The sequence below is a fragment of the Lytechinus pictus genome, chromosome 5, assembly GCF_037042905.1.
Source record: "Lytechinus pictus isolate F3 Inbred chromosome 5, Lp3.0, whole genome shotgun sequence".
NCBI classification, from domain to species: domain Eukaryota; kingdom Metazoa; phylum Echinodermata; class Echinoidea; order Temnopleuroida; family Toxopneustidae; genus Lytechinus; species Lytechinus pictus.
This window is the reverse complement of record NC_087249.1, coordinates 24,640,241-24,651,580: the sequence shown is the minus strand read 5'-3', so window position 1 is coordinate 24,651,580 and position 11,340 is coordinate 24,640,241. Positions and strand designations below refer to the sequence as shown.

At 32.7% G+C, this 11,340-nt stretch overlaps 1 protein-coding gene across 1 annotated transcript in view; it reads left to right on the top strand.

Annotated features, from left to right (window-relative positions):
* The first annotated feature begins 4,859 nt into the window (after positions 1 to 4,859).
* LOC129261637 (ADAMTS-like protein 1) overlaps positions 4,860 to 11,340 on the top strand; it is a 28,676-nt gene continuing 22,195 nt past the window's right edge. The window contains exon 1 of the mRNA XM_064099452.1: positions 4,860 to 4,925. Coding sequence (XP_063955522.1) covers positions 4,860 to 4,925 — 66 coding nt within the window. The remainder of the gene's footprint in view (positions 4,926 to 11,340) is intronic.

Genomic DNA, 11,340 nt, shown 5'->3' with positions numbered 1-11,340 from the left:
ATTAACTTGGGCTTAATTACACTATGCCTGTTGAAGAGGGTTATTTTGAGTGACAAACATCACCCCGTTGCCAGTCTGTCAATAATGTCACCTTTCGTATGCCTATGGGCCAGCTTCATTTTTCATATTGTAATAGGCAATTATATGAACTTTAACAATACACTATCTTAATTTTGACATTAATGAGCTTTGTTTAATTAAGAGTGATTTCTAAAAGAAATGATTAATAATAGTTAATTAAAAAATATGTATTTAAGATAACAGAATGAGCATGACAAAGCTAATTATGCCTAGAGAAAAGGTAGCTCCCTGAAAGGGGAAGTTCACCCTGACATAAATTTTATTGTAAAAATAGCAGAAAAAAATAACAAAAAAATATTGCAGAAGGTTTGAGATAAATCCATCAGAGAAATAAAAAGTTATTAGAATTTTCATTATTTGATTTGTGACGTCATATGCGAACAGCATTCCTACATAGCAATGGTAAAAATCAATGAAATGTCATTTTCTCAGAAAATTGAAAATGGTTTTTAGTGTACTTTTGTATGTATACCAATAGACATATCATTTCACACCCAATCATGAAAAGAAATTCATGCATTTAATATTACATAACATATATGGGGCACCTGCATGCTCATTTATGCTTCACAAATCCAAAACTTAAAGTTATAATAACTTTCTTAATCTTTAACAGATTTTCCTCAAACCTTCACCAATATTTTTAATTATTTTTTACAGCTATTTTTACAACAAACTTTTCTTCAGGGTGAACTTCCCCTTTACACCCCCCAGAATAGAAGATTGTCAATTTTCCAAAATATCAACAAATATGGAGTCATATTTCTTATCAAAATAGTGTCAAACTTACATGTACATACTGACTCTCTTTTATGATTGTCATGATTGTTAAATTCTTGGCACTCTATTCAACTTATTTCACAGCTTGTTAGGAATTATTGGCACCAGGAGCCAAGAAATGTGACACAGTATAAAAATAAGTTCTTTATGAGACTTGTGTTTTATATCTGTCTTCAACAAACAATTTTCTTCAAGGCTTTAAAAGCTATGCCCCATGAGGAAAGGAAGTTTTTATCACATTTGATACTCTGATCTACATGTAGGTCTGCTATTTAAATGGGAGCTAGATTTAAAGGCTATTTGAGATTTGATCGACATCATTTCAAATTTGAGTATTTTCAAATTGCAAGATTGCTCTCCGGTCCTATAGGTCTATCATTACAGAAGAGAGAATTTACTTTTAACCTATGTTATAACATTAATATCCACACCATATATCACTATTTACCAAGACATAATGCCTTTAATGACATTCTTCTTAATGGCAGATGCCAGATTGACAGTTCGAGATTTATTCTTCATATACATGCATATATATATATATATATATATATATATATGTGATGTCTTTCTTATTGTAAGTTCCCCAAAGAAGTACAATTATTTACAATTAGTAAGCATTCTTAAGCTAGCTTAATTCAAATATTTTGTCCAAGTGCATTTTTGGATAGAGTTCTGTGTTGTTGATGTTCACTTTTTTAAACCGAGGAGGGGGTTGTAACCCTTGTTTTAAACCAACCAACCCCCTTTGTGACTCTGCCATTGTGATGTGCCACTCACAAAATGACATGAGTTCAAGAACCACCATCAGAGGTCAGAAGCTACATTATGGTGAGGTGTCATCATAATTGACAGATGAAATATGACAGGCATGGATGTAGACAGGTAGTTATTTCATCAAATCTCTATACCACCCCCCTTCTTTCTCCCCCTCCTCTCTTTCATTCCCATATAATCCTGTTTTTTTTTTTTTTTTTTTTTTTTTTTTTTTTTGGGGGGGGGGCTGCAGGACGATAGGGTGTAAGGGGGGGGGGGTCTTCCTTCACTTTTTTCAATAACCATGTACAAAAATGTAGAATTGACCTTGAAGTTTTGATTTTATTATTGGTCACACACTCACCCCACCACCTTTAAAACCATTCTGTGGCCTCTGCCCTCTTCATGTATTTTGTCAAAGGATTTAGGAAGCAGGGCCCGCTTTCAAGAAATTTGTTATAATCATTATTTTTGCAAAACTTATTCCACAGATTTGCTATCAACAGTCAACCTATCACTATTGAATCTTCGAAATAAAAAATCTCACTAATTGTTGGATTAACAGACTCTGAAAATAAGCTCGATTATTAGTCGTAAGGGGCGTTTACTCCCTGGTGTTCTTAGCTTGGCTGTTCTCGTGAGAAATTGGTAGGCAACGACACAGTAAAGAACATGAAGAACATGGATACATAACTCCACAGCTGGATGCTTTGTATGCAGACACACAGGTAGTTGTTTTGTCAAATCTGCCAAGTTTTGCACTTTTTTCTTCATATTTTGTTTTAGATTGTGGGTCTCTCTTCTCTTCCCCCATAGAGCTGTGACCTGTTGTCACATGTATATTTCTCACAAGAAATCATCTAGAGAGATTCACCACCAACACCAACACCACATTGACATTGATCTCGGCTTTTTTGTAAAGGGGGGGGGGGGGCAATAGTGAAGTTATAAAAACAACAATATTGTTGATGCAAGGCTTTATCTTGTCCAACTAATTTTAGGCTCAGACTGCTCATGACTAAATGGATTTATAAGGTTGTGTGAGAATAAGTGATTCCCAAGAATTTTCTCAAATTACATGTAAATCCACGGAGCTGTTTTGTCATGACACAAACTCATGGAGGTATTGCTTCTAATTTGCACGGCACGTTCAATTTCATGCTGTTTCTCTATAAGTACCTTCATTTTGTTGAAATTTGTTACTAATTCATTCTCAAGGTATTGACAATTATATCCAGTTTCAAGGGGTCCATTCCACTCCCTAAGTTCATGCTTGTCTAGTCAGAATCTCATTCCGTTTCCAACTGGTTACAATCAGTGGTAGCCACCCCCTCAGACAATCATCTTGAATACTTTTCATTCAGTAGGGATTGGTCCATTTGTGCAATTATATTTTTTAGAAAACAAATCATCACTTTACATTAGTCAGATTGAGACATTTGTGAAATTGCATTTAAAAAAAATCTTACGTAAATCAGATTTATTGAATGTCACAAATTATCTTGAGACCAAAGTTAGGTTCTCTGACTAAAACTAGAAAATAAAGTAAAAGAAGTAATGTTTGAGGAGAATACCCCCAAAGTTTCTATCTTTCAGTTTGTTGAATACTTTATCATAAACACACATCTAAGTACCGTAGTGGCTTGATAATTTTTTTTATAAAATGTCATGGAATGTTGAAATAAACAGGAATTTGTCCTCACAAGGGAGGGTTTCAGTGAGCAGAAAAATAAATATGAATGTCAGGGATTAACGGAAATGTGAAGTCTGTCAGTCATTCAAAGTGTCTTGATGTCACTGTTTTTCGTTTTCGTGAAGAAAGAGAACCAATTGATGGATCCACTTCAAAGTTGGTCCAAGACTCCAAGTATATATAGAAGTAATGATTTGATAAGTTTTTTTTTTGATAACTCAGTCAAAGGTCACAGAGGCCATGTTTTAAAAGGCAATGTTTGTGTTCTTGTGAGAACTCATACTAGTAACTGTTTTACAAATAAACTTTATACTTGGTCCAAGTTGTAGGAGTGAAGTTTAGTGTAAGTAGAACCCATATGCTGTGTTTTCAAACAGTATTTTTCCTGCCTTAAAAAAGACATAGAATGTCAAACATATCGTAACTTTTATACTTGAACACTGAGAAATAATAATGTGCTTTTAGAACACTTTAAATGTACACTACATTTGAATGTGGAATGTCTCATATTTTATGTTAAAAACATGTCCACCATTTGCTTATTTATTATTCTAATCATCTGTTTTTTTCCTTCTTATTTTACAGTGTGTTGAGCATGTCTTACAAATTAATAAAACATGTCTTTTGAGTGTTTTTTAACACAATTTAAAACAATTTCAAACTTCTACCCCTTTAATTTGACAATTGACATTGAAGTATGATTAGTGTTTATGGATGTATTTTCAATCTTAATTAAACTATGTGTCTAATTGGTGACACTTCATATTTTCTCCCTAGCTCATATTTCTGATATTGTGCCAATGTTTGGCTGGCCTCTTAACTGTTTGGAAGGTTCTTTGTTGCTTGGTAATCAAATTAGCGAAATTGTGAAGTCATATGGATCATTTTAAGTCAACATTGTGTTTCTTTTCTTGGTCATTCTTGGTGCTTTCTTGAACTCACTATAACTCATAAAAGGTTACTTCTTTCTATAAACAATCAAGGAATACGTAGCCCCAAATAAGTTGGTAGATTTCAATTATGAACTACTATTATCCACAAGTCTAGGCTGCTTTGGTGGCATATCCTGGTATATATATTCATTTAGGCCTGTCGAAACTTTGAATTAGCAGAGTTTTGTGTGAACATCTCTGTTTATTACTTTGCAGTGAAGTCTTGGCAATCTATTGTAAAACCTGATTCTGTTTCGATTAAGTTATGTAAATTTTTGTATGAAATATCTTGCACCTGTATTTATGATCAAAAGGAACATTTCAATAACCTATTCATTGTTGTCATACCATTTTTCAAGTTGATATTCAGGAAGTTCAAGTGCAATGGTTTTTGGCTGTCCACCAAGTTGATGTAAAACGTCTGTACATTGAGACTAGGGGATTGAGTGGCTCTTGTGTACATTGATCAGATCTAGGTCAACAGAAAGAGCTCACTGACTGGCTGATTGAGATGGAGTGGGCTGTCCTTAGCTAACAGTCCGTCCTACAATACCCTGGTTAGTCTCTAGAGCTCTTGTTATCAGCCATGTTAGTGAGGAGGTGAAACGGTTAGTACCATGCCGTTTCTCTTCACGTCATCTGGGTTGAATCCAGACCTAGTATCAAACCTGCAACCTCTTGAAGTAAAAACTGGATGTCACTCATTCGCATTTGGATTTAGTTTTTGATTCTCAGCTGTCTGGAAGATAAATATGTAATATTTGCTGTATCATTTTTGGATTTGGTTTTATTTTATCATGTGGTGATGGAATAATGTGACGAAGCATAAGATGAAGATGTAACGAAGTTGGGAAACAGTCTTGGAATATTTCACCTCAAGCAGGACGTTAAGTGGAGCCGATCATACTCAAATATATATATTTAACTTCCATCTTGAAGAATGGAGAGGATTTGTTGGATTTGTGTTTTTCTTGGACTTCAAATATGTTTTGTCAATGGAGCCTTCACAGATTATAAGGTATGTTCTTCCATATTTACCTGGTTTTGAGCTGATTTACAATGAGTGCTTTTCTTTTCTATCTCTCTCTTTTTTTTAATCATCAAATCCTCTGGAACTTTTAGTTTAACTTTAAAATGTTTCTCTTCATATGCACAGCATTAAAATCTAATATTGGTGTATAGTGTGAACGAGCTGGAAGGATTTCATAAAGAAGAGTCTGTTTCTGGTTGTACATTTATTTTCTCAAGGGGATGACGAACAAAAATCGTATTTCTAAAATCTATTGAATCATATTTCTTTTTAATGCTTGTACTTGAAATATACATTGTAGTCTCTCTATGATCTTTTTTATTAGGCCTACTATTTGTGATCTTATTTTGCATTTCTATCAGCACATACAGCCTTCTTGGTTGAACTGCTAGTTCTTTATATTATAACATTCAATATTGATTTAGAAGGGAGCAAGGACCAGCTAAGTGGATCATTGTCAATGTATGTTTATTAAAGATCATGTTCCAACTTATGTACAAAGGCCTAGACCACCTCAACTAGGGTCTATTCACATCAGAAGAAAGGTATCTACAAAAGCCAAGCAATCACCGTATTATATTAGTGAAAGGATAGCCATGAGGTGGTTAAGTACACACAGGATAAATTTTCTAACATTGTACTTGTAGCCTGAACAGTATTTGGATAGGTAATCATGTAACTCAATTTTTAGCAGATATCTAAATGTGATGGTAATAATATCAGTGATATAGGCCTATAATATTATTATTAAGGTATTGTAGTTATCATTAAGTTATTGCAGTTATGTTTTCCTTAAGAAATAAAGAGTTGGAATGTCAGGGAAGTATGTAACTTTTAAAAAACATAATGAAATTAGTGTCCGATGATTTTAATTTTAATTTTATTTCCCCAATTATATCACAAATGTCACCATGTGATTGTCACATTGTACCTTGCAGGCTTCTGTTCAACGATATGTTCCTCCAATATAGAATTTACTAAAGTGGTGTCTCTCATGGATCAGTTCTGGGACCTTTTTTCTTTAAATTCATGTTTGATTATAAAGGCCAATACAGCTAGATACCATTGCTGCCTTGCTGACGTGATCTGAGAAGTCTCATGTAATGATGTAAAATTAATGAACAGCAAAAAAAAAAAGAAGACCGAAACAAATCATCAAATAATTGATTGATTTTCCAAGTCACCAAAACATAATTTACAGTAGCATCAAAATCAGTAGGTTTGAACAGGGTATTCCAGTGGGTCCACCCGTCTAACAATTTTATTTTCTGAAAGGATTCAGGTACTGGAAGAGATAAATACTCATTGAGAATGTAACCACTGTATATCTTATGAAGTAGATGAATTTTCTGGGATTTTCTCCTACTGTAGAGAAATATGCAGTTCTATTTTCTCTGTTTTGTTTGTCGCGTAAAAACTGGGAACGCTAAATATTATAATCAGGAACAGGATGGGGAGTTTTGCAAATATTTGGCATTTTCATCCATTGGCTATGGAGATAATAACTCATCTGAAGTACCACTCTTTCATTATGTCAATTCTCAAAAGTAAATCTTACCTCTTTTGATCTATTCTTAGCAATATTTATATAACTTAAATATCTTGGTTAAAGTGTTTAGTGAGCATGCTACTTTAGTGCATTGTAGAGATTCATATATTCACAATATGAACAGGCATATTTTTTTCTGGATATAATGGCACTGATCTGCCGATCTCCATTTCACAAATCATTGTATTTGCCATGTCTTTAATTCACTGACTGTTGAAATACTTGTTGTAGGTTTAGTAAAAAAATAACTTTGGCATATTTTTTATAAAGCTCTTCATTTAGTTACAAATGAAAGATTACTAGAATATTAAGTGCCAAACACAAAACCATAATTTATTATAAAAAAACCCCAAAATGTAGTTTGATATTTCAAATTATTCCATTAAAATCCTGGCAAAATCATACTCTACTTTACACCATTGGTATGTTTGCAGTGAACAAAGTGGCATTTTGTATTTCATTCTCTTTATTTAACCTAAATTGATTCAACTATAAACACTGATTGATAACCACTCTTTTGGCTTTCCATATATCACTTTTTATCAGCCAGTTATAAAAGTCTTTTGTAATCTCAAGAACAGATGTAAAATCCCACCCAGTATGTAGTCAACAATTAACAAAAGGAGAATGTTTGGAAAAATGCTGATACCTGTACACCAAAGGGATAGTTAATACAGCAATATGAAGCAGTCTTAAATGTTTATTTCCGGTGGTCTTATAAATGCCTTCTCAGAAACTAACCTGTGTTTTGTGTCTGTCCATCTACCAGCAATCAAGATTGTTTAGAATATAATGAATTGAATCTATACATTAGACAGCAGCAGACATCGTCCTTCATTAACTCATACATGTACCTCCTGATGATTGTAAACAGTTTATATGGGATGGATAAGGAATGAAAAAAATATATCATCTTGCAGCTTATTGCTTTAATGCTTATGGTGGAATGAAATGATTTTGATTTTTAATGTACCAATTATCAATCTCACACTCATAATTTGATATTTTGAATACAGACTTTGAATTAGATTTTGTTTGAATACTTTTAACGATAATTTGAAAATTGTGTTATCTCTGTAGTTTTTCTTGAAATGATTAAGTTGTCATTATCACCTCAATTCTCATAAAGTGCTTTCAATCTCCATCACTAAATAAGCCACTGGTTGAACAGGTTCAATCTGATAATCTTTGTCGAACAAAGCATGCAAGAGTGGAGGGTAGACCCATACTGTCTCAGGTGAAGATGCCCTTTCTTTTGTTTAGAATATGTCTTCTTGTTTAGACTTCTGTTTCCTGCTATAAATCTTGCACTTGAAATATCCTGGAATCTACAAATACTTTCAGTGGAATACGTTAGTTTGTATCTGTATGTATTGTGAATATTGGAGAAAAATTATTTTCTGATGTTTAGTTTGATTATCTTTAAATCATATGAATGAATATCATTATTGTTGGGATCATTGTATTCACTATTGCAGAAAGTGTCTTAACTGTATATTATCCATTGCATTGCATTGCATTTTGACTTAAAGGATAAGTCTATCCCAACAAAATTTTGTTTTGAATAAAAAGAGAAAAATCCAACTAGCATAAAACTGAAAATTTCATCAAAATCGGATGTAAAATAAGAAAATTATGACATTTTTAAGTTCAGCTTTATTTCACAAAACAGTTAAATTCACATCCTGGTCAGTATGCAAATGAGGGGACTGATGACATCACTCACTATTTTTTTGAATTTTTATTACATGTATAATTGTATATGAAATATGAAATATTTATATTTTATCCCATTGTCCTGTGAAAAAAGTTTTATTCCTCACTGAACATGTGGAATGACCATTGTTTTAGCATTTGATGGTTCAATCTAGTTGGTCCTTATTGTCAAATCTGTAAAACAATAATGAAATTGTATAATTCAAACAATATAAACAAAATTAAAAGTGAGTGTAGGACATCATCAATTCTCTCATTTGCATATCACTGAGTTGTGTATATAACTGTTTGGTGAAAACTAAGCGAAACTTTAAAATGTCATAACCTTCTTATTCAACATCCGATTTTGATGAAATTTTCAGTATTATGCTTGTTTGATTTTCCTCTATTTGCATCTCTGGGTTGGACTTGATTTACCAACTTATCGGTGGATACCTAACTGTTTTAAAGTTATTTTGATGCTGTTGATTTTGAGGCAGTGTTCAATTCGACTATTAACCACAGCCTTTATTGAGTGATATCATCCCTTGTATTCACTTGTCAAAGTCAACATGTCAACTGGTACTTACTGGGCCAACTCAAGCGTAATCATGCTTTGAGAAGGTAACCACGAAAAGAAAAAGTCTGGAGAAGTAATGGAGAATATATAGGTTTTGATATGTTCAATTCACAATCCTGTACATATGATATTGATCCCCAAGACAAGGTCCATTTATACTTCCATGACAAACATGTGAAATATGACAAGTGGTTGGCCTTCAGAACCACTTGAGTGCTAGGATAGAGATACCTGAATTCCTTACATACCATTAACACCTGTATACCACTTTAAAAGGCACATCATGTTCACATTCATTCTTACACGTACCACAGGCCATTCTCGAACATTGTGAAAGAAAGACAGACCTTAACCTATGCCAATTGAACATTGTCAACTATTGCCATTGTTGTGAAGTCTGTTTGCAGTGGAGCAATCTTGATAGATACTTTATTTCTTTCCTCTGTGATTATTAGCCCTATAGGCCTACATTGTTATACCAAAGAAACTGATTGAAAACAAATTTATTGTCAAAGTCAACATTTGTATTATTCATCCAATGTGTCAATTACAAGTATCTGTTATTTTTTATTTCATTCATCTGACTCTAAAACTGATTAAGCAGTCAAAATATCAAAACAGTGAGTGTAGGTAGCACTGTAGATCAAAACAGGTGAGCATTTGAGGTGTCATTAATTTTGATGCAAGCAACTTTCAAAATCAAACTTTCTTCAAAATGTAATGTTTTTTTGTGTAAAATTGAATCATGTAGGCCTCTGTGTAAAATGCACATTAAAAGACTTTAAATGTCAGCTTTGATGTGTCACAAATCTCTTTTTAGCATGAAAACTGGCAATTTCAACTTGCATTCTTGCACCTCCTTTTTTGTCCAATGTTCCACACTTTTTTCCCAAATCTTGACCCTTTCACCCCCTCCATTGTGTTATTACTTCTTATGTATTAACATGAGTTCTGAGGTTTAAACCATCAACAATGTCACATTTGACATTTATTTCTATTTTGAAAGAGGAATTTTTGGTATATTCTGTGTGAGGTTATGACCCTCCACTGCAAATATAAATGGTAAAAAAGGATTTATTCTAGTAAATTGGTAGAGTGCTACCATTTAAGTTCAAGAAGAAGAAGAATCCTTTGGGGCATTCCAAAGATTCAAAGTCATAAAGCTGCTTCATGATGTTAGTATTATGAGCCGTATAATTCCTTTATGATTGGCTGAGATCTGTTATGTTTTGTGTGAAGCAAGAGGCAATTATAGAGTCGACCTTGAGCAAACAATGCTATCAGTGTTGATATTGTTGTTGAAAAAAGTTTTGATCTGCATGAACTTAGATGAATGGAAAACCAATATCTGGTAGAAACTGGAGTGATTGAAAGACACACTCATCTAAAATTGAAAGGGAAATTTACCCTGAAATAAATAAGTAAAAAGTATCAGTAAGGAAAATATGAACTAAAAAGGATAAACAAATATAAATGATAACGTTTTAAAAGACAATAAAAGAAATAATGAATGAAATCATTATTGAAAATACCAAGACAGTATTAAAAGCCTATTTTTTTGTACTGTAGTCATGATCGATCAACCTTAAATCAATTTGCAATTTAGTCACATAGAGGATGTGATTTTTTAATTTATTATTTTACGATTTGAATCCAACAAGAATTAAAACGATATGAAAAGATTAAGACCTTTTAAATGATAAGGTTCATTCTTGATAATGATAGGATGAAGATTTTTTATCTGAATTTGGATATGTCCCTAACAAATATTAATGTATTAAGAGTAAAGCTGTAAATTGTCAGAACACAATTAAACTATCAAGCAAAATTCAAAAAGAAGCTAAAATTAAATGAAACGATTAATCAAATCTAAAAAGGTATCATTTGTACTTGTTACATGTAATATGTGAATGCATGTCTTCACTATATTACATTATGTGTTTTTCTTCAATTTTGGTATACTAGTCATCAGATTATCTCATGAAGATAAATGTGAAATCTTCTTTTGCAAAGATAAACACAAATCCACTGCAAGAGGCCACAATTAAATTGTATAACAGTTGGGGGCTTTCGAAAGGTAATCATTGTAATGTGATGAATACAATGATTAAGTGATTGTCATGGTAACATGATTGTATTATTCATTATAGATATCCGTGATATTCACTCAAAATATATAGTGAAGAGAAAAATTATATTACTTCTTTTTTCTTGTGCTATTCAGTGGAGGCTATTGTGGACCTC